At 47.7% G+C, this 24,443-nt stretch overlaps 1 protein-coding gene across 1 annotated transcript; it reads left to right on the top strand.

Moving 5' to 3' along the window:
- The first annotated feature begins 21,076 nt into the window (after positions 1-21,076).
- Positions 21,077-23,059, top strand: C1QL2 (complement C1q like 2). The gene is made up of 2 exons (XM_021548649.4): positions 21,077-21,833; positions 22,268-23,059. Exons 1-2 carry the CDS (start codon positions 21,201-21,203, stop codon positions 22,445-22,447), a joined length of 813 nt encoding a protein of 270 aa, XP_021404324.1. The 5' UTR covers positions 21,077-21,200; the 3' UTR covers positions 22,448-23,059.
- Positions 23,060-24,443: the final 1,384 nt, after the last annotated feature.

Below are 24,443 nucleotides of genomic sequence, written 5' to 3'. Positions count from 1 at the left end.
ATTATTGATGTTTTTTCCTCTTTTGAATGGAGAAACAGGAGCTGTTTATGTCAGCAATTATATAGGATTCAGAAGACATTAGGTTTTGAAAGGATAGTGGAATTACAGCTAAAACAAGGGTATTGAAACTCCCTTAAATTCAGCCAATTATTCAGGTATGTAGCATATTCTAATCTACAAATGCTGTGAAATAGATGGCAGCTATATTAAGAATTAATCTACGTGCCACCTGCTGTCCCACCTGGCCTCTGTGAACTCCATCAGTCTTGTGATGGCCAATGATTCCTGTTCACAGTGTCAATGATTAATATATTAGCCCATTGGAGAGGAGGAATTACAAAAATTTAGTGTTTGTGTGCAGTTAGAAGCTGTGGGGACAGGAACAACCGGGACCAGGGTGAAATAAAAATAGGAGGAAAGGAAAGGCTGGTGCTCAGCATCAATTGCTTTTAAGAATTGTGCTTTGTAGAGCTTCTTCCCAGAAACCTTGAGAGAATGAAAAATGCAAAAGGCTCCAATTCACATGGCACAGGTTGTGGTGCCTCCTGCAATGGTGCATTGCAAGCAATGTCTCAAACCCTGGAAAAATGCAGTCCACTGCCAAATATGTCCTGTGGGCTCTGGCCTGGCTCTGGAGAAGGATTCACTATGAGAGAAGCAAACTCCTGCTGAAGCCTATGCCTGTGTGCCTGGATATGACTGAAAGGTGTTCTTGGTGCAGGGACACCCTTATGGAAATCAAAGCTACCTGGGAGCTCACTGTCCTGGATGAAAATCAGATTCTGCTACAGGTACATGCTGGTGTTTGAAGAAGACCAGGGGTAGTTCACCACCAGTGATTAAACATCCATAATAAAATAGAACCTTTAGCAGGACTAAGGGTATTGATGATCCTTGAAAAACTTTGGGACAAGCATGCCCTTGCTAAAGATAACATCACCTGTGGTCAAACAGACCAGCATCACTTTACCACACAGGATTTCAAGAATATTCAGCAGCAAACAGACCAACATCTTTTCCCCCCAGTTCAGCCTGACTATTAATACACCTGGGAACAGCTCACATCTCTCTACACAACATTACATTGGGCATTTTTGCTCTAATATTGGAGTACAATGTGCCAGCAGTTTGTGTACTCCTCATCCACCAATCAGTGCAGCTAATACAACACGTGGTGCCTCAGTTTAGCCAGCAGTGCCAATACATTAAACCTAGGAATGCAACCAGCACAGAGAGAATTATAATTTCATATGATAATGGGACGTGCTGAACTCTTCTCTGTATGATGTAAACCAGCATATTAGAACAGGGTGCTTTAGAAACAGCCATGTGCTGTGTGATGGAGGGGCAGAGATGGCAGATCACCTTGTAAAGATCTGACTTGATGTGCTGGAGTACCAGAAATTGTCCTAAATGGTCATGTCCCCATGGCCATGGGAGTTTTTGTGTAATGTCAACTGTAGAATCAAGAACCAACCTGCAGGACTCAATAGGTGAAGGAGTGTAAATTCTAAGGAGCCTCTGTCCTCTGCTGCCACTGGTGTTGATCAGGCTGTTCTTGCATGTCCTGCACATGTGCTGTTTGTCCTGCTGGAATAGGTACCCAGGCCAGTGCTGCAGCCCTTCCCAGGACTGTGGCTCTGAAGGAGGTGGGGATGCCCATCCTGGGTCCTCTCTGCTCCTCAGCATCCCTCAGCCCTGGTGGCATTGCTTGACTTTCTCTGCATAGTCCCAATGCCCCTAGCTGCTTTCAGAGTAGAGGGGACTGGAAGAATTGCTCCAAAATAACATATAAATAGGAAGTGAAAGGTCAAGACTTCCTACAGAGCAATTTTGCCCAGAGCATCAGAAAACATAAGGGATGAGAAGGGATGAGGACTCATATGGTGATCAGCCACTGATCAGCTCCAGGTAGTGCAGCCCTGGCCCTGGGCAGCTTTCTGGTTTCTGTTCCCTCTCTGGTTTTTGCAAACTGCCCTGTCAGACCTCACTTTACTGAGAGGACCCATGTGCAGTGTTTACAATGCCATTGGCTGCTCCCAGTTCCTCCTCCATCCTAATGTGAAATCTGTCATTGCACTCTTATCAGGGTGCCTTTCTGCCTGCATCCTGTGTGAGCTCCAGATTGCTACTGATAGGTGGGAGAGCCACGACAATCTTGAGGAAATTTGTGATCTGGTCCTGGCATATTTGACAGATAACACTCCAAATACAAATGTCAAAACGCATTTAGGTTTTTTCCCTTTTCTAACTTGCCCTGAAGAAAATGCAAACACTTCTTGACAGAATCAGTTCAGGAGCCTCCTCTAAGCCAGGCCCTGAGTGTTAGAAGAATCTGCCTCTTAAAGCCATATAGATCCACTGCTGCTGTATAAAAAAATATTCTTTACCCAGAGGCAGAATTACTTAAGAAAATCCTGACTTGATTAGACACCACTTTCTTCTGAGAAAAGAGTAACTATACAATTAAAGGATAACTGAGATGCTGCGTAAACTGACAGTATTTAAATTACTTGGTGTCTCAGTTCTGAAACATCATTTGGCATGGGGGCACAAGAAAGGACTTGAATATTTTCTGGCTACCACTGTGCAGCTATTCTGTAGCCTGAAGGTGATCTGCTGGAAGCACTTGCAGGTGCTGTCACTGCCCTCCACCTGCTGATATGAGGTATATTTAGGCTCTGGGTTTGTAAAATTTATAAATGCAGGCTTGAACAATTTATAACAATTAATAAATAAGTAGCTTGCAATTTTTGCATATGCTTTAGCATGCAGGAATTCCTCTTGCCTTAAATCAGTGTAATGATGCCAGTTAAACAATTATCTTACTTGTAGTGCCTAAGAGCCTGTCCCCACCACTCTGTTCACTTATACACAGTCTAAACACAAAGCCAGGGTCTCTATTTATATGCAAATATCATCAAGTTCAAGCTTAAATCACAACATTTTTGAAGTCAAGATTGTGTGTTAAGTAATACTCCATACATGTATGTGATTATATATTAGTAGTGTAAAATCCTTCAGACTTCAGCCCTAAGCCACAGCAGGCAGAAGGGCTGAGCCCAGAGCCCCCCTGTAGATTGTATAGATTTTGGGGGGCAGTGTGAGTATTTTGTGTTAGCTCAGATCTCCAATCCAACCAGCTTTGGTGGCTCTTAGGAATATGTGTGATTAACCAGCCCAGCCACAATATGTCACCAGCACTCCACACAAACAGCTCTGCTGCTGCTGGAGAGCAGGCAGACAGGGAAAACATCACATCCTGCAGCCAGGAGAGGGAAAATAGCATGAAAGGACAGGGAAGAAACTTGAGAGGAAAGTGATAAGGGACAAAATGGAGATTCTTGGGGAAATTATCATGGGGAAGGTGAGGTCAGCAGCAGGTTAGGTGGAGCTGCATGAGTATGAGAGGAGCTGTCCTGGTCCCTGTGATATGCTGGCACACCAGCAGTGGGCTTTACAGGCTGTATTAAAAGCACTCATTCTTTCAACTTTGCTTTCCATTTTGAAGGATTATTTTCCCTCCTGATTGTATTAATTGCCTCTTGTGAACTGAAACCACTCAGTGTACTTATTAAGTCTCATTCCCAGTCCTCTCCTCTCCTCTCCTCTCCTCTCCTCTCCTCTCCTCTCCTCTCCTCTCCTCTCCTCTCCTCTCCTCTCCTCTCCTCTCCTCTCCTCTCCTCTCCTCTCCTCTCCTCTCCTCTCCTCTCCTCTCCTCTCCTCTCCTCTCCTCTCCTCTCCTCTCCTCTCCTCTCCTCTCCTCTCCTCTCCTCTCCTCTCCTCTCCTCTCCTCTCCTCTCCTCTCCTCTCCTCTCCTCTCCTCTCCTCTCCTCTCCTCTCCTCTCCTCTCCTCACAAAAAAGCTGTGTCAGAAATAAAATGCATGCGAATAATGGAGCTTCAGCAGCTGCATGTAAGTGTAAGGAAAACACATCCCGATGCAATGAGCGTAGAGCCCTGATAGAGCATGACCTTTGTCAGGGGCTAGTAATCATTCCTGGCAGTGTTTGCTCATGAGGATTGGGAAATGTGGGCAGCCCATGAAGCTGTGCCACTCAGGATGCCCATGGCTGAGCAGCACAGAATGGCTGGAGCAGCCCTTGCAGCTCTCAGCTCCTGCCCTGGGCCTCACAGCACCAGGGATTCACCCCAGGTCTCCTGGGTTTGGAGTGGAAGGGATGCAGTGCAGCTCTTTCCTTCTCTTCTTGGCTGTGGCAAACTCATCAGGCCATGCTGCTGCTTGGCCAAGTGGCTGGGGGGTTGTTCAGTCCTGTGCAGACACCTGGAGCTTTGGGGAGCCCAGCTCTGTGTGTTTGCATGAGCACTGTGCATGCTGATACCTCTGGAAACACAGCTGGGGTGATTACCAGGCACTGCCTGGGATTTAAGCAAGCATAATGTATTCAGAAACAGAAAAGAGGATGCATCTCTTCATGGCTTTGCTGTCTTTTTGCTATTGGGTTAGAATTTAAGAATCTTTAATTCCCAGTTTATAGGATAATATGCAGTTCACCTCTAGGTGTGCTTTAGTGTGTTTCAAATATACCACTTTGTGCCTTTATATGGAAAGCAAAGCTGCCTCCTCCAGGGTGAGAGGAGGAAACCATTTCAGCCAGACGCTTAAAAGCTTAAATCAGCTTGCCTGGCACTATATGGGTTTGGAGATGCTGAGGAAGTGGAGGTGTGATGTCAAAGTATGGTATTCAGCACATGTCAAACCAGGGGAGTCTCACTGGGGAGTGACAACCCAGTCAGTCCAGCCCAGCTGGGATGCAATTCCTGTGGTCAAACCCCAGGAGACCCAGCAGCAAGGCTGGGGTCTCTGTAGCTGGAGGTGGAGGTTCAGCCAGCCAAATTTATAATGTAGTGTAGCCTAAGATGTGTAAAGATTTGTTCTGGCTCTAGTTTTGTATGAAACCTTTTTTTTTTTTAGTATGAGCTACATAGTAAAATTATTTACTGGATAACAAAGCAGCAGACACAGGAAGAAAAAAAACATACAGAATATTCATGGTTGTGATGCTAAGCACCTAATTTAAAGGCTTGGTGTCTGTCTACAAGTGACTGAAAAAGATGTTCCCCCAGAGCACAGCAGTGTTATGGGTGCTCTGAATTATCCTCCTTTTCCCTCTTACTCTGCAGAGACACTGGTTGCATGTGATCCCTGGAAGGAGGAAGGTTACTTCCCTGGTATCCAGGTGTATGCCCTGGTTTCACTGTTGCTGGACTATTTTTAGTTGTGTGCACTCATGCTGATACCCAGCCCTGCAGGCTGCCTGCTGTGCTGGCTGGCTTGGTGACAGTGTGATGGGGTGTCTGACATGGGCTCGGGGGGGCCCAGGAGTGGGGACGTCAGCCCGGGAGCAAAGCCAGCTTCTGGCTGACCCTGCCAGAGAGGTAAAACCAGAGCTTTATGCAGTGGTGTGTGCAGCAAGCCCGGGCCAATTAACTTGGAAAAGGATTACTGGTTTGCCACTGAGATGCATCTGTGACAAGTTCAACCTCCGATGGCCACTGCGTAAGGCAGCGCTGATGCTCGTATGCAAAGAGTCCCAAATTGTCATGAATTAATGAAACCAGGAGCAGGAACTCCCTAAGGGTAATGAAACATTTAAGTCAGCATTGATTTAAGGCTCACAACTCTTATGGGCACTAGGGAGAAGGAGAGGAGGATCTGGGGCCAGGATCCTTGCAGTGGGGACATTGGGTGAGAACAGCTGTGGTACAGGAGGCACAGCTTCCCAGGGAGGCTTATCAGGAGACCCTGGAGATATTGCTGTGCTAAAGCAAAGCGCAAGGCAGAGATGAAGAAAAGGCAATGACAAATTTGAAGTGCTTTGTTTCTGTTTTTGTATGTGTGTTGAGGATGGGCTGTGCAGCTCAGCTCTCAGGGCAGAGCTGTCGCTCAGAGGGAGCCTGCAGCGGCTCCGTGCTGGGGCTGTGACACGCGGCCGGTGCTGCTGCCAGCCTCTGGACACGTCACGCTCCCCTGAGCAGCCATACAGGGGTTTTGCTTGCTTCAAACAATGTTTGAGTCCAGGAGAGCTTCTCCAGTGCTGGCTCCACAGCAGGATTCTGTCTCTCTGTGGCATCTTGCAAGCAGTGCTGGTGGATTATGTTGACCTGTGTCCACTCCCTCTCACCTGCAGCAGTGTTTTGTGTGCTCCTTGCCCCTCAGTCCCCCCACTGACAACCAGTGTGCCAGGAGGCAAAAACACGTAGGGATTTGGACCATAAAACTTTTGGTCCTTTCCTCCTGAGGATCCTCCTGTCAGTTTTGTCCCAGCTCTGTCTTGTGTCTGCCTGACTGTGAGGCTGAGCCTGACCTCGTGGAACTAAAGTGGCCAATGAAGTGTCACAGTCCCTGCCTTAACTGAGGCAGTGCCTTGGCTTTGTGTCCTGTCAAACACTGCCTAAAGTTTCAAAGTCTCAAAGTCTGTGTGATGAATAACAAGGATGGTACTGAAAAGAGCCAAGAGGTCTCCACACTCCACCTGGGTGCCAGCAAGCGAGCAAGACTTCAAATGGGACTGGGAGCAGAGCAGTGGGGACAAGGTGGACTTGACGTGAGGACCTGATCTCACACCCTTGTAACAGCTGAACTTCAGTTTTACATGGTGTTGTAAAATTGCTCTGTCATATCAACAAGAAAAGCCCACTATATCCTTTCAGCACCTTTGTTCTACATATTTTGCTGTTAATGGGGAGAGGAATTGAGGTGGGATTTCATGGTGGCTCTGCAGGCTCAGCGATGCTGCATCTGCAGCAAAAAGACCCTTCCATCCCCAAGTGGGGCTGTACCACCATGCCAGCTGCAACCAACAAACAATTAAAACTGTTTAGCAAGGTAGAAAAATCACTTATTACATTTTCCACCCTCTCCTTTTCCATTTTTATATCTGTTGAACAGGCAAACACAGCTTTTGCACAAGTCCTGAAAGGGAATTTTAAACACCACCCGGCCCTCCCATTTGTTTAAATGTGTTTGTAGTGATATTCTGCCAGCTCTGGCAGACTCAGAAGATGAGAATCCTCCAGGGATTTCCCCTAAATGACACTTTCAAAGTCAGATCTGCATATGCACTGCATCAGACACAGTTTAGAGAGTTCACGTAAAATCCCAGTTAAAAGAATCACATTTGCTAATATTTTCCCTCTGTTTATTCTGGATCAGTGTGCATTATAAAAGAGGCAGAGATGAGCATGTTGCAGAGTTTGATGGGATAATGGCAAAGGGAGAACAGACAAGTTCAGAGAGATGGGAGATGCTGATGCAGTTTTGTAGGACAAGGTAGGATTTGCAAGGCGTCATTCAAAACAATTGTGAAAAGTATAACTGAAATGGTGGAAGCAGAACAAATCTGAATGTGCTTTTTTTGTGGCAAAGCACTATTTTCAGCTAACATTGATTTGATTTGAAAGGGAGTTTCAGTGGAGTGAAGAATAAATGAAATGCGAACACTGTTTTCAGATTTCTCTGTGATACAGAGTGATGTAGAAATTAACCTTACCCTGTTCTAAGTAATACAGACTGTGATGTCTAGTTAAGATGTCTAAACATGAGAAGATTAAGGTTTTCACTGGATTATAACTTTACTAAACATTAGCTCTTTTGATGGAAGTTTTTCAGCCTGGAGTTGGTACAAACATGGTAATTTTATATTTCCTTACAGGTGTCACTGCAAATTTTCAGCTCAGAGAATATAGTTACTCTTGGGAATAAATTTAGAGAAATGCAAGTAATTAATCCACATTATAGAAGTTTCTATGGATGTTTTGCCTAGAAGAAGCTCCATGCATTGGAGTGGAAGCTCCAAGTTTGACAGCAGGGATGCTCTCCAGGTGGTATCACCCTCATTTACAGGCCCAGACTGGGTGAAGTGATAAGCCTGAAAAATCTCAGCCACATGAACATCACAGAGAGACAGGGGCCACAGTGGCTCCCCTTCCTGAGGGCTTCTGCCAGCACCCAGCAGAGCCTCTGAGTGCTGAGGGTGATGGGAGACACCTTTACTGACCAGGTTTTCCCTGTTCCTGCCCATCCCACAGGGATGCTGGGCACAGCCTGGGGAGTGTCTCCTGGGGCACTTCATGTTCCCAGGGTGAGGGATGGACCTTGTTGGGTTGCTGTTGTAGGGAGCTGTGTGGAGTGCAGTGTTTAAGGTGTTAAATGAGAGATGGGGTTTAGATTTGGTGTAGGTGACAGACTTCAGTGTGAGGCAGAACCCCTGACAAAGCCTGAACCAGCCTTCTCCAGGGCTGGTTCTCCAGCAGGATGCACTGCATTTAGTTCATCATCATCCAGAGTGGCAAAATCTGGGCTTTAGAACTCCAATTCCCCTGCCTGCAATGTGCCCCCATCCTGAACTCTCCCTGACTCATGGAACTAGGACAGTTCCTCATCAGGAAGATTTAAAAATCCCTGGTTTTTAAAAGTCAGACGAAAAGACACAGTGCTTCACTTCAAACTCATTTCCAGGGGCAAGGTCTCCAAAGGCCAGAGACTCTCTGCCTGGTGCCATTTGATTTCCTCCTGCATTAGCATTACATACTGGGATTTGGGATGATGTACAAGTTCTGTTCCAAGATGCCAGCCTTGGCTGGGCTGTTTTGCCTGGTTTTGGGATGCAGGCTGGGAAGCCAGGGGCAGTTCAGCCAGCCCCAGCTCTTCCCTGCCAGCCATGCAGCAGTGACTTTGGGGAAAAGTTGAAGCAGCTTGAGGTGGTGTTGGAAACCACCAGAGCAAGGTTTGCTGGAGCTCATTTATTGTCACCTCCAGTTAGTAACCCCAGCTGACCTCAGGGGGTGTTTTGAGGTTGCATTCATTAGTGTCTGTAAAAAATTAAGATGCTTCAGTGCTACAGCTGTGGAAAAGTACTACAGGATGAAATTTGTGCAGGATTTAGATGCACTGAGTAAGATGTGTAAACTGATGAAGAAGAGAAGCCTGTTTTCCAATGGATTTGCACATTGTTCTCCCACCATCCACCTCCTCCCTCTGCACTGCAAACACCACCCTGTTTGTGACACTCCTCGTGGCTGAAAGTGGCCTCCTTGGTTGGCCTGTCCTGCCAGAGATGGTGTAACCCTTGGGGACATTCTGTCTCCTCTCACCAGAGCACTGATTTGTGCCTCTCCGATTTTCATCACACTTGTAGGAATGTAATTTTTGAAAAGCATTATCACAGTTGGGTTGAAGCTGTGATATGGGCCTTACCCACTGATGGAGAGACAGTGTGTCATCTCTTTTTTAGTAACCTGGATAAATATCCTCCTCACCACCAAGGAGTAAAAACCATCCTTGTTCCTGAGGGGTTCAGGGTGGCCTCAGGGAGCTCTGCATCTTCCTCCTTGCAGGCAGGCAAGGATGGAAGAGTGTTACTTTGATGTATATTTAATGTAACATATACAACAAGGGTAAGCAGGAAAATTGCAAATTTTTTGTGTCCTTAATGACATTTTTAGCTTCACATTCTCTTCCTCATTCTTAGCATTCACTTTGGGGTCAACTGATACCACCACAGTGCTGCTGCCCATTCAACAGTCATGCAGATGATTTGGGATTGGGCCCAGTGACTTAAAATAATTTTACTCCTGATGTAAACAAGAGCAGAATAGAGCTGTGAAAGTTTATAAATAACAAGAGTTGGGTTTTGACTAAATCTATAGTATTTTTTCTGGCATTCATATTGCATATATTAAGACATTTCCATAAATAAAAAGGAAACTTAATAAGCCTCAGAAAGGTTAGACTGTTTCCATTGGATTTTATGCCTGTTGCATAAATCCTACCCAAGTAATTCCATACTTTGTGTGGACGTAATTTTTGTACGGTAGAAATTCCATTAACACATTCATGCTGTATGTGCCATATATTAAAACAAGCAGCCTCCTGCACTCCCAGTAAATCACTAGCATCCATGCCTGCTTCCCAATTCCATCAGCATGGATCTGCTTGGGCAGTGTGCTGGTGAGAGATCCTGTATGGAGCCTCAGGGCTGCAAAACCAGCCTGTCTGGGCTACATCCCTGGCTGTAGTGAGGCTCTTCCATGGTAAAAGATGATATCCTTGCTGTGATCCCATGATAAAGAGGATAAACCCATCTTCTCTTCTCTTCTCTTCTCTTCTCTTCTCTTCTCTTCTCTTCTCTTCTCTTCTCTTCTCTTCTCTTCTCTTCTCTTCTCTTCTCTTCTCTTCTCTTCTCTTCTCTTCTCTTCTCTTCTCTTCTCTTCTCTTCTCTTCTCTCTCTTCTCTTCTCTTCTCTTCTCTTCTCTTCTCTTCTCTTCTCTCTTCTCTTCTCTTCTCTTCTCTTCTCTTCTCTTCTCTTCTCTTCTCTTCTCTCTTCTTTTTCTCTTCTCTCTTCTTTTCAGAAATGTTGAAGTTGACAGTAAATAACCTGTGATGCAAAGAATTGCTTTAATTTCCAGATGATCTGAATATCCTGAGAATTTGTAAAAGAAAATTATCCTCTTTATCCTAATCAAAAGTAATTAAAAGTACACTTAAATAGAGCACAGATCTGTGCTTAATTCCAAATGTTTTGCACGTATAAAAAACAGGAGTTGTTACTAACTCTTCAGCTCCACAAGCAATAGCAGAGCCTCCTTTTGCTGTCACAGGTGCTTTGCAAACACATGGTCAGACTTCCTGGCTGGAATACTTTCCTTGGTAATGGCCTGTGCAGATCAAAACTCCATTAAATAAGATGAAGTCTCATTGCTTGCCACAACCAGTGCCACAATTTACCACATCTAAAAATCAGTCTACTCTGCACGACAGAAGTGGTGCAAAATGCCACGTTCTCAGTTACTCTGCCTTGCAGCCTTGGAGCTGATGCATTTTACTCATTCATTTCACATAACTATGTCCTTGCCATTTTTCCTTCCTTTGGGCAGAACTCTTGGCTTTCAGACAATTCCTGCAGACCCTGCAGCAGTTGTGTCACCGTAAGATGTGTCACCATAAGATGTGTCACTCAGGCTGGGAGCAGTCAGGTTTGAAAACCCAGGAGCTGCCTGACTTGCATCCCAGGTGGAGCAGGCAGTGAGTGAGCAGACAGCAAGAGGGATGCAGACAAAGTCTTTTAGACTTAAGCAAGGCTTAGTGCAGTTAAAACCGAGCCTTAGATGCAAAGTGTGATAAGGAAGGAGTTCCCATATCTTTCTGGGGTAAAAAAAAAAAAAATAAAATTTGATTGTTAATTTCTTGGGATGGAATCCATCTTTTATTTCTGATTTTGCCTAGCACTCTGCACAAAAGGGTGCTGATGCATTCCAAGCTTCCTGGCAGCTACCAAACCATGCAACACTCACATGATACAGGGATAAGTGACAGCCAGCACATGCATCTGGGGCTGCTACTACTTAGTAAAGGCACTGATGATGGGATAAGGAACACTCATTAAACTTACAAGCACATGGTAACAACTGGCAGGCTGGAGGAGAGGCTGAGAAGTCCAAATAGTGGTAAATCATGAATTGCATGAGTAGACCAGAATGCCATCCAGATCAGAAAAGATGTGAACCATCAGAGAAAGTCCAGGAGGAGCAGTGAGAATGAACAGAACTCTAGGGAAAAAAAGTGATAAAGAAATGTGGAATAGACTGAGCATCTGGAGTGTGGACTGACCAGGGAAGCAAAGTGGCAACTGTGTCAAATGTGTGAAAGGCTGTCACAGAAAGGGAAGGAATCTCCTGCTTTCTCTGCCCATGGTGGATAAGATAAGGAATTGGAGGCTTAAATGACAGCAGAGAAATTAAGGTCAGTTCCTTATGATTTTTTTTTTTTTTTAATGGTAGAGATTATGAAGAATTACAACAGATTTCTTGAGGAGGTTTAGATGGTTCTATCGCTGGAGAGATTTCCATGAGTTAAACATTGATCATACCCAAAGGCGGAGAAAGTGTTGGCATACCCAACTTCTGGAGATGCCATTGACCTTCTGCTACTGGGAATTACAAAAAGTTGACCTTAAAATCAAGACAGTGAAAAAAAATAAATTAAAAATCAGATTTAGATCTCAGATGTGGCAGATTGCTTTTGTAAACCTACCCAGAGAGACAGTAGTGTCTCAGAAGCTACCTGAACCAAGGAGTCTGTGTTCAAGGTGGCTTGTTTCTGTATTCTAGGAATTCTTGGATTTGCAGAGAAATTAGTGTCTGTTGTCACTGTTTGAGGTCACCATTGAGGACCCATTCTCAGAAGAGAATTTTGGGTGTCACGTGGAATCAGATCCATAACAGTAAACTTCGTATGATGACAGTATGTGACCAGACATGGGTGATGTTACCTTTTCTGTCTAGCAGGAACTAAACCAGATGGATTTAATATTTACTCCATCTGCCCTTTCTCCACAGAGCACAGTTACAAGAGTCAGTGGGCTTCAGACCTACCACACAGGATGGACACTTCTGGCTTGGAGAAGTCCATTAACTCACACCAGGCTTTGGTTCCACACCACATGAGGCGTGGAGAAGGGCTTGCAACCCTGCTGCCCTTGGAGGAAGGTGGCCAGCCGCTCCTTCTGCCATTGCCTCTCCTTCTCCTGTGTCCCTGTGTCTGCAATTGGCCCTGCTCACTCAGGAAGAGATGGCTGGAGGTGAGCACTTCAGGAGGGTTCTCCTCCTCCTTCCACCTGTTTTTCATTCCTTGACTCACTGGCTTTAAGCCGTAAGCAGTGACGTGACAGCTGAGTCACGGACACACCACCTGGATGCTGTCAGCATCAATCTCTCTTTTAAGGATCATAGAAGAACAAATAGAGAAGACTCTTAGGGCTTCTCATTCGTCTTCCTGGCAGCGGGGCACTGAGCCCTGCAGTGCAGTCTCTGGCTTTGCCCATCCTGGCTCTCAAAATCCCAAGCAATGGGATTCCACTGCCCTTCCCCAGGAGCTGCTCTGCCATTCAATAAACATCATTACCATGGAGAGCACTGCTTTTCAGTGATCATTATTTACCCTGAGTATTCCTAATGTGAGCAAACAGCTTCTTACTGATATCCACACTAGAGGGTATTTTTGTTTTCTTGTGAGGAAATTCAGTAAAGTTGCAAAATTGGAGATGAATTGTTTTATTTGTGTTCTGTTTAACAGTTTTAAGGACGTCTCTGCTGCATGCATTGTTGTACACAGTGGATGAGAAAATCCAGAGATGCAGCCCTGTGCCCTGAAGAGCTTACACTTTTCATTTAAGCAAGATACAGTGACTGAGAATGACAAGTAACGAGAAGGCAGGACAAGAGTCATACGGGAAAGGTCAGGACGTTTCTAAATAAAACCTATTGTCATGCTTTTAATTGGGTTTATATTGAAGACATCATACATGGCTACGTATTTTTGAGACAATTTCACTGTGTTTTAATCAAACATTTTTAATCTCAGAAAGTCATCTTGCCTTCTTTGGTTTGGTGCTTATTTAAATCTTCATTTTTATAGAAATATGTGTTTTTCTCTCACAGTTACTCTTTCAGCTCGGCAGGGCTTTTGCAAAAACAGTTGTCACAGTTAGTCTGGTTATTTATTCCCTGGGTGTCTCAGAGGTACAGGAGGTTTTCTGGCTGATCCACACCACTGGACTGCTTCTCCTTGACCTTTGTCTCCAGCTCTCTGTCTCCTCTCTGCAACACCCCAAATTTCCCTTACTGCAGAGGAGGCAGTCAAACCTCTACATCTGTTTGCCTGAGAGTAAGAAAGCACCTTCCCTCTGCACAGACCTCACAGCTCCTCAGAGCAGCAGTGACTCCTCTCCTGGGCACCAATAAACCAGAGCAGAGCATCCCAGAGCCAAACCATCTGCCCCACCTCCTCCATATGCCCTCTCCAGCTTTCACACCCCATTCACCCTGTGTTTCGTACAGCTGATGGAGGTGTAAAGCCAATTCCTGCCATCCTTAGCTTTGGGTTTCCAATCCACACATCTTCCTCTTCACGCTACTTGATTAGCAGAGGAGCACATTTAATTCTGGGGGATGCAGGCTAAAAGTCTCTCATGGTAACTCAATGTTATTCCAACAGATGTCCATTCAACACCATCTGTCCCACCTGTGGCTTTGGCTATTATTTCTTACTAATTTTAATCTTGCCTTCGCCTTAAGGGGACAAATTCTTTCTGGTACCTGACTGCAGGTTTAGCAAACTCCCGGAGGGGAGCCCAAATGCATTTCAAAAGCATTTTTAATGTGTGTCTTTCATCCTGGTGAAGCCAGCTGTCCATGCACATCAATTCCCTGCAGCAATTTTTCCTTTCATGGAATGGAAATATTCAGCCTCATGGTTGGGTATGGAAATTTTGCTGACTTGAGACAAGGGGTATGCTGAAATGGACTGAATTTAGTACTCTGACTTTCCAGCCACCCTCCTAACTCTTCTGAAGGAAGTCAAGAAGGCTTGAGAGCTGAGTCCTACTGGGAATTTCTATGACCTTGGGACAGAGATGGGTGATTTTCAGCTGGAGAACCTGCCAGGGGGTTGGTTTTATGCACACATACTTTACTGAGCAGCTTGATGAAGTGCACACCTTGTACTCAGAAGGCAAGGGATCTCTTACTACACCCTCCAGTACATGTTAAAAAAATATACTTAACTATTACTTAATTATTTGTATCTTGTATGGAAGGCCCAATCTTAACTAAAAAAGCAGATGCTTATTTGTATAGATAGTGCAGAGTTATTGCAGCAGTCACACTGGAAAAGCATTAGTTATCTGAGGAGACAAATTGAACAAGACAAATCTAGGGCCAACCTGTTTCTCCTCAAGCCATTTGTAAACACATACTGAGAAGCAGAGAATTAGGAAAGGGGAGTTGAACTCGCTCTTGCTGTGACCCAAATGCAGCTGGTTAAGGGCAAGCTTCATTTTAATTTACTGTTTCTAAGCAAAACATCATTCAAAGCTGATGTTTGACAGGTGGTGATGCTCACATCCTGCAGTTTCTTCAGGATGGTTTTGTTTCTCTCTAAACCTACTCTACATCCAACTGAAAATCTGCTCTGGGAACAGAGAGCTCCCAAACAGCTTGGAGCTCCTTTGGTGTTTCTTCTACCACCTTGGCTGCTGGGGCCAGGTATCAGCTGAGTTCAGAACAGTTTCCTGGGCACGGGAGCAGTCATGGATGCTGGGACCAGGCATCTTCAGCACCAGCTTTAGTCATTGTCTGAGGTTGCTCCGTTCTCACAGAATTTATCTAATCCTTGATGCATTAACTTCAGGGTGTCACCCCGATGTGAGAGAAGGCAAGGGCAAAAGTGGGAAGCAAGGTTCAGTTGCTATTATAGTTTTGGTTTTTTTTTTCCAGAAAACACAGGCTGATTTCTTCTGAGTTTGGGAATATGAAGGCATTTGGCTCTCACTGATCCTCTCCACACCTTTTGGTATTTCTCCAAGCAGTGCCCTGAAGGCAGCTCTGGGGTTTGTAAGCTGCTCTCTTGTAAACACTCAAAGGTATTTGTCCAACAGAGGGAGAGCCAGCTCCCCTGTGCAGCAAGTGGATGTGGCAAAATGCAAATAGCAGCAGTTCACAGGATCGATACACCCAACAAAGCCCAGGCAGCTGCAGTGTCTGTCTGGGTGGTGTGCAAGCTTCTCCTTCAGCAGGATCTCTAATGGGCACTGTGCTGGAACAGGGGGATGATTCTGCCTGTATGGACAGAAATTTATGCATTGCTACAGCAGCTCAAGTGCCTGTGGCCCATTGCAACTCTGCCTTACAGACAGTCAGAAAAGAGCCAGCTCCCCTCCTTGTTCTGTGTAAGAAAATGGTTTTGCTGCTGTGCAGGACCTCATGTACCCATGGGGTCCATCAAATGGGAGTAAATGGAGCTTTATGCTCTTAAACCAAGTCCCGTTGGAAACTCTAGCTCAGGTCATAAAGAAGTGCACAATATTTATGGGGAATGATGGCTGCTAATACAATAAACCTAACCATTTCTAAATTTTTCCCTCCATTAACCAAAATAATCAGTGTCATTACATTTTATATTTTGTGAATGAAAAAAAATATTATATGCATTCTGAACATTAACAGATTTGAATGTGCTTTTAACAAGAAATGTGAACATTTTAGTATAAGAAATATATGTATTATGTTTTACTAGCTGCTGAATACACCAAGTTCCAGATAGATAATTTTGGAAATGAGAATTATCTGATGATATGATAAAGGTAATGAATGAAGCATTTCAGAGGATCAGAATGTAATGTTATCCATAACTTCCATCAATTAGGACAATAGACAGCAAAACAAAGCTACACACTGGGATGGGTGAGGGTACTGGATCTAAGGGTACAGTGCCTTTACTCAAAGTAATCTTGATTTCAGCTTCTTAAAAGTATTTTACCATGGCTCAGGAAGTCCTTAAGACATGGATTGATGGAGATTAAGAGAAAATACCAGGGAACTACGAGTATAGACTTACTTTGATCTTGACATTTTTGCTAAATAGGGTATCTGAGCTGGTATGGCTCTTACATTTTCAAGTTAATGGCCAAATCCAAAAAGTTGCCAGAAGAAGGAATTAAAGCAGAATATAAATATCTAAATCCAGCATTGAAATCAAAAGGCTCTCTCAGCTCCAGTCCAATCATAGAAGCACCTAACTCAGGAGCTACCTACCTTCAGTCTCCAAGAACTTCAAATGTACAACACCTTGCACCTCTGCCTGGAATTTCCACCTCCTCAGTGAGTCTGAATCCTGCTGTATCCTGCCAGGGTTACAGATGGTTCAGCTCTTGTTGGACTTGGAACAAACCACATGCTTAAGTTCACGAGCTCAGTTTGTGCTAAGGATGTGCAGCTGAGAAGGCAAAAAAAGAAAAAAAAATAAACCTTCTGAGAGAAAAGAGAGTAAGTGCAGAGGAGTCTTTAGTTCAGCAGCTGGTATTGTTCTTTGGAACAGGAATTGTGTCCTCCTGGCTGGAATTCACAACCAGTTTGCGGAGGAAGACTGAAACTCCAGATCAGGTAGGTGCTTTCACCACTAAGCTAAAAATTATACTTACCTTTGATCTTTCTCTTATAGCTCAATGAGTCTTTAATTCTTTTCATGCAAAGGGCATACAATGCTCTCCTCTGCTCTCCTCATCTTCCCTGGTATCTTGCGCCCTGGAAGATTTTTGCAGTTCTCCAGGGAACACAGGTTGGTCTTTCTCAGGCAGTAAATCAAGGTGAATCCAGATCTCCTCCTTGTCACCCTGCTGACAACCTCCTTGAGAAATATAGATGGCCACCTGCAGCCTGCAGGATTGTCCTGTGTTTGCCTCCAGAGGGACAAACTGCCTGTGTCCTGAAAGGTGGCTCAGCCCCAGTGACAGGTTTGAAAGCTCATCCCTGAGCTCCTTCAGTCATCAGATTGTTTTCTTTCTGTCTCTTGGGAGAGGGCATTTTACAGCAGAATAGATCCTAGAGAATCAGCTGGAGAAAATCCAACTCACAACACCAAACATTTGCAAGTCTCAGACTACTCTCCTGGAAGATTGGAAAGGGTTTTAGAAACATGTTCCAGATGTGGTAAATGGTGAAATGGTGGAAGAAACATCCAACCTCCCAGTCCTCAGCACCGCCTTATACGTATGTAAGTGCATGCAATAGTTGTGAGATGCCCAGTCCAGCAGTCTGGGATGACTGTGGAAAGTGGATCTGATGGAACATATCTCTTGAGGGTTGCTAGCAACCTGAGGTGGGTGGGTGACTGTCCCTTGAAGAAGAAATTGAGGAATGGAAATTCTTGTGCTCCTGTAATTTTGGAGCTTCAACACAAAGTGTCTGGGTTCTTTGCCTGTCCAAATTGGGGCACCGTGTATGAACTGCCAAGTGCTTTCCTGATCAGTCAGGTTCCCATATCCTCACACCACATCTGAAAAAGAAGTTTCAAGTTAGATCCATACAAGCTTTTAGGGGCTTAACAATTGCTTTGGCCAACAGCAGCAATCACCAGAGCTCCTGCTCAGCCAACATCTAATGCGGAGGTCCAGACAGCCTTTGTGTCTCTCCAGGGATGCCCTGTGGGTGCCTTTTCCCTCTTTGGGCACACCCAGAGGTGCCTGAGTCTTGCCAGCCCTCAGCAGCCAGCACTGGAGCACCAGCCTGACTCATTTTTTGAAAGAGGTGAAGTGCCTGACTCTGAGAGAGGCCCTGGTACTTGTCACCCCAAATGAAAAAAGGCACCTCCCTGCAGGGCTGGCAGTCCCTCGGACCCTGCCTCATTAGCTGATTTGGTAATTTCCTGCTCCTTGTACTGTTTTGCACATGCAAATCAGGCTCCCAGCAGAGTAGTAGCAGCCTGTACCAAAACTGTAATCTAAATTCCCAAGTACCTTTTTGTGCCTATATTCCAAATTACTGGTGTCAGTTCAGTACCAGCTGCCTCAAGGATCACAAGTGCTGCATCTTGGGGCACATGATGCATTGCATCAGTCAGGCAATAACTCCAGGTCTCCAGGAATATAGATCCTACTGGAATTATACATTAAAGTCACATTGTGTTTACCTTAAAGCAATCTGACGAGGGATTAACTAGGTGATCAGTCCATCTCACCACATCACAGAGGAGTAATTAAATAATTCCCAAACAAAATTGCTAGAATTTGACACCTAATCGAACTGCTGATATCTCTGTAATCTTTTCTTTCTACTTGTTCAAATTCTCAACCTTCCTTATTAAGATCAGTGCCGATTTTGTCCTGCAGAAAGTTGGAATATATTTCTTCTTCTTCAGCTGTCCTTGTTCATCTATAGGAATAACATAAATTATTCTGGCTTTGCAGAACGGGCTGGTGAGCCTCTATTTGGAATATAGTACTTAGGACTGGTCACCTCATTAGAGAAGTGAGTTGCTACAAATTGGGACGTTGCAATAGAGTCCAAATGATGCAAGAACTTAATTATTCAGAAAAGGTTTAGAAAACCTACGGTGTGGCTGCTGCCTTTGGAAAACAGGAGATTAAAAAACTACTTCAGGGAGGTTTGCAGAGCTCTGGGGGAATAGCAAGGATTCACATACCCGGGAAAAACAGAGCGAGTGACAAATACCAGAACAAAAAGGAAATTAACAGGAGCTTAAGCAGGGATGAGCAGCAAAGCAGTGTAATTTATTTGTGAATTTATTTGTATTTGGCACAGTTAATATATGGAAAATTATACTAAAGCTGGAACAGAAACAACTATTAGAAATCATTTTACAAGGCTTTAGACACGTGTGGGGGCTTAAAATAACTCTGTGGGAGGCAACTCGTAATTCAGAGGAGAGGAAAAGGACTTAGGTTTTCCTCACAATCTCGTCTCTTAAAACATTTAGCTCCATTGTACCAAGAAATAGACATAATTACTTTAATGTGGCTATCCATACAATTCTCAGGGAAAGGCTTTAATTTACAAAATTAATTTCCCTGCCTCCTTCAAGTATATAAGTGTCGGTGAAAATAATCAGAGACACTCGAAAGGACAGGGCTGAACCCTGATCTCATCAACAGCACAGCAAAGCCCGAAAAACTCCAAGAGAAATTCTGGATGTACGCAGAGATGTAACTGAGACGAGATCTGGTCCTGAAGTGCTGCACTCCAGACAGGAAAACCTTGATGTCCCCTCTTTAAACGTCAAGAAAAACTATCAAAAGAGTCCCAAGTCCTTTTGGGGCACTTGCACAGCTCTTGGAAGAAGCCTGTATGTCCCAATTTGCATACGATGCCTCCAGGCCATCAGCTGCAGCAGGCGCTGGATCAGACTGGGCGGCTCGCTCCTTCGACCTGCAGCTCTGCCTGCTGTATGACCAAACGCTGCCTCCAGCTCCGGCGAGCCCGCTGGGAATTCACCCTTCCGACGCACCGAGGGACACCGGGATGTTGCCCTGAAGCAATCTGTGTAATCCCTGTATCTCTCTTTTCCTGCCTGCCAGGACGGGTGCTTAACCCGCCGCTCGCAGACACGTGGGTGAGATCCCAACTTTCTCTCCAGGGGAGATCTCCGCAGGCAGTTTACGATGCCAGAGCTCCCGCTGTGCTACCACCGTTTACTCGGAAAATCACAGGCAATTAATCACAGTTTTCTCGGGGGAAACCCCATTTGATTTGAAGCCGTCATTACGCAGGGAAACTACGGAGCACCGTGCTGTAACCTAACCTGAACTCCGCTAAAGGCATTTCTTCCTAGGGCTCCCTTTTCACTTGGCAAGCCCTGCCTGCCTCTGGAAAACCGGGACAGGGGTAACACTTGGATGTGTTGAGGAGCAAGATGCAGCCGCGATGTTGTCCCGCTCGTCTCTGGGCCGCCGAGGCAGGAGGCGGGGAGCCTGAGGAAGCCGCGGGGACCGCTCTGAGGTGACCTGCTGCCTGGCCGGGGCTTTCCCGGGCCCCTCCCGCGGAAAGCTGCGCGTGTCGGCGGCGGCAGGGAGCTCACCCCGGCGGGACCGGGGCTCCGGCCGCCGTCCGGGCATCGGGCAGAGGGACGGAGGGACAAAGGGATGGAGAGAGGCAGGGCGGCAGCGCTTCAGGCGGCAGGTGAACGGGACAGCGCCGTGCGTCCCGGCCGTCCCGCCTTCAGCGGGGCGCAGGTTGGGCGGCACCGCAGTGACTCCGCCGGTGACGGCGGGGCGGGCGCGGTCTGCCCCGCAGCCGGAGCGCCCGGGGACGCGCGGGACGCCCCGCCGCCTCTCCCCTCCCCTCCGCCCGCCCCGCCCGGGGGCCGCGCCGCCACCGGCGCTCGGCGCGGCCGGCGGCGGCAGACGGGCGCCCCGCGGACCGCAACGACGGCGGCGCCCCGGAGCCCCCCAGGCGGCTCCGCCCCGGCCCCCCGCAGGTGGGTCCGCCCTGCCCGCGCCCCCCACGTCGGGGCGGCGACGGGGGCGGGCGAGCCCGTCCCCCCCGCGGCACCGAGGGTAGAGCCGGGCGCCCGCTCGCCGCGGCGACGCCCCCCGCGCCCGCCCAGCCCCGGCGGGCGGACGGGGCGCCGCGTCCCCTCGGAGCGGAGCGGGGCGGCTCTCGGCATGGCGGGGCTGCCGGCCGGCCGGCGGGCGGGCTGAGGCGGGGGCCGGGCGGGGAGGCGCCGGCGGCGGGGTCTCACCGCCTCTTCTTGCCGTCCCCCGCAGGGAGCGGCCGGCCCCCCGCGCCACCATTGCCTCGCACGGCAAGGAGGACCTGCTCGCCGCCGCCGCCCGGCTCTGGCAGCGGAGGAGGCGGCTGCTGGCCGCCGCCGGGCTCGCCCTGGCCATGGCCGTCGCGCTGCTGGTCGCCGTGCCCCTGCTGCTGCTGCAGGCGCCCGCCGACACCGGCGCGCACTACGAGATGATGGGCACCTGCCGCATGATCTGCGACCCGTACAGCGGCGGGCGGCCGCCCGGGCCCGGCAGCACGGCCGCCGTGGAGGCCCTGCAGGACCTGGGCGCCAACGCCCCGCCGCCCTTCGTCCAGGGACCCAAGGGGGAGCCGGGCCGGCCGGGCAAGCCGGGCCCCCGCGGGCCGCCCGGGGAGCCGGGTCCGCCGGGGCCGCGGGGCCCGCCGGGGGAGCGGGGCGACGCGGGGAAGCCGGGGCTGCCCGGGCTGGCGCTGGCGGGCGGCGGCGGGAGCGGCGGCGGGGCGGCGGCGGGCGGCGAGGCGGCGGGCGGGCTGAGCGCCGCCTTCAGCGGGCCGCGCATCGCCTTCTACGTGGGGCTCAAGAGCCCCCACGAGGGCTATGAGGTCCTCAAGTTCGACGACGTGGTGACCAACCTGGGCAACCACTACGACCCGGCCAGCGGCAAGTTCACCTGCCAGGTGCGCGGCATCTACTTCTTCACCTACCACATCCTCATGCGCGGCGGCGACGGCACCAGCATGTGGGCCGACCTCTGCAAGAACGGCCAGGTGGGTTCCGCCGCTCTCCCGCGCGTCCTCTCCGCCCGGGTCCCCCTCCCATCGTCCCCGTCCCGCGGGCACCGCCGCTCCCGGGGAAAGAGCCAGCGGGAGCATCCTTCGCGCCGTCGGGGCGGGGGTGCACCTCTAGAGCCGCGACAAATTCCGAGCTCCCAGCTTGCAAATTTTTCTGCTGGACTGGGGAGAGGGAGAACCGAGGACAGAGGCAGGAGGGAGGACACAGAGTAGTGGAGGGGTTGGGAAAGAGGCACTCGGGGCATTGATGGAGGGGCTGAGAAAGAGGGGCTGGGGGACTGATGGAGGGGCCGGAATAGAAGTACGTGGAGGACTCATTGGGGGTCTGCGGAAGAGTGACTGGGAGGGGTAATAGAGGTGCTGGGCAAGAGGGATAGGGGTGCTGATGTGCCCAGCGGCTGTGTTGGCAGGTGCGGGCCAGTGCCATCGCCCAAGACGCAGACCAGAACTACGACTATGCCAGCAACAGCGTGGTGCTGCACCTGGACTCCGGGGACGAAGTGTATGTCAAGCTGGATGGAGGCAAAGCACACGGAGGCAACAACAATAAGTACAGCACTTTCTCTGGCTTTCTTTTGTACCCCGATTAACACACAAGTGGCACGACACAACTGGCCCCGCCACTGATGCACATGGGGCTGTTTGGCAATTCCATACCCCATCGTGCTGCTCTTCCTGCTGGTGTCCACTGTCTCCGCAGGTTACTTTAGCTTCATTATCAGTTTATATGTTTTTATTTTCACCCTTATGGAAACGAAATAGAAATGAAACAAAGTGAACCCCTTCCTTACTCTCCCACGTTTCTTCTGACCCCCACTCTCCCTTTGTCTGCCTGAGTGTTTCGTGTGTCACGTGAGGAACTTGGCAGCTTGAAACTCTCGAGTGGTTCCAGGAGGGTTTAAAAGATCCCAGAGTTTGGACTGTGTCACACACGGAATTTGAACAGGTCACGTTTTTTCATCAATAAGTATTAATGACGATGATGAATTTTCAGATGGACTACTCACAAAGTGGGACTGGATCATAACAGTTTTTTTCCTCTGCTGCTTTGTATGGGGTCAAGTGTAAACTTTTCTTTCTGTGCAATGCAATGCTCGTGTGAATGATGGTGTCATTAACGTCAAACCTGTTTCTGTCTGCAAAAGAATTTGGTCATTGACCACAGCCACCCAAATACCACATTAAATTATGTTTTTAGACAATGTCTTCTTGCTTTCTGTCTCTTCCAGTGCTAAAAAGCAGCACTGTGGTGGTGCCACAGGAGGGTGGGGAGTAAAGGAGGGGGGTCATTTCAGTCCCTTAGGTTTATAGTCATATTTAAAGTTAGGATGGGGTTTGTTGCCTCGGTCTTCAATATGGTTCAAAGGGGCTGGGAAGAAGGAGAGAGAGAGGAAAAGCTTCACCTTTTATGCAGTTTTGTGAAAAGAAGGCACACAATTATCAAGAGGTGAAAGTGAGGGTGTGGAGCAAATCTCCTAAACAGATTTACTGGGTTAAAACCTGATCCAGAGGTTAGTGAAGTACAGAAAAAGCAGTTTAATCGGTGATTATGGAATGCCACGTTTCTGTAACATACTTGACAAATGTTAAGAAGGCTGCAGGGGAGAGAGTTTGTCTAAGCCCTTGCACTTGCAGTGTGTGTATGGGTTGGAAACCACACCTGACTGGAGATGGGTCTGCACAGTGCCTGAGAAGGGCTGGGTGAGAAAACTCGCTCAAGACTGATGGATTCAGACCATTTAGAAGGGTTTTCTCCTGATGGTCCTCTGTAAATCCCAGTCACTCTTGGTCTTTTTTCAGAATGCATAGGTATGTCAGTAGTGCATGTGGTTCTGAGCCTTTGGTGGAGGAGGTGCATTTGTCATCATCACCCCAGTGGGTAACCTCCTCAGTTTGGGTAAATTGGGACTGCTCTGCTGAAGCTAGAAGAGCTAAATTGATTTACAAAAGCACTTACTTTAATTTTACTGTCTTGTCATTTCATTTTTCCCTCCTGAAAGTCTTACCTCCCTATCAGCTGTCTGCCCTTCCCAGTGTTAGTGCAGTTTCACAGATGAGAGAGACAGGAGCTGGTCTGAAACAGCTCTGCCAAGGCTGGAGCTTTGCCCCTGCCCTGGTTTTGCAGAAGGAAAGGGAGTCACAGTCAGATAGACTTGTTCCAGCCCCACTTTGGGGCAGTCCCATGATGACCAAGTTCTTACAGTCACTCTTTTCTCCTGCCTAGTCCTCAGTGGGTATTGTCTTCTCGTTGGCTGGAAGGGGAGGGTCAAAGGCAGAAACCAATTCTTCCATCCTGTCCTGAAACATCTCCTGCTGAGGGAAGCAGAGTTCATAACCAGGTACACGTGTTAGACACTTATCAATCTCTTATGTCTTGTCGATTTGTACTATTTAGAATTTGATTAAATCCAGTGTCTGAGACCATTCAAATGAAGTATAATTGCTATGGATCCTCAATTCCCACCGGATCCGTAATCCTTTTTGACTATTCCTCCCCCCTCCTTCAATGAAATGGAGCTTAGACACAAAGCCCTTGGTTTAAATTTCAAAAAATTAAAATTGACATGCAGCAGCATTAGCAGGAGC

Source organism: Lonchura striata, chromosome 7 (genome assembly GCF_050655825.1).
Source record: "Lonchura striata isolate lonStrDom1 chromosome 7, ASM5065582v1, whole genome shotgun sequence".
Classification (NCBI taxonomy): Eukaryota; Metazoa; Chordata; class Aves; order Passeriformes; family Estrildidae; genus Lonchura; species Lonchura striata.
The sequence above is the reverse complement of the archived record's forward strand: the minus strand, read 5'-3'. Positions and strand labels throughout refer to the sequence as shown.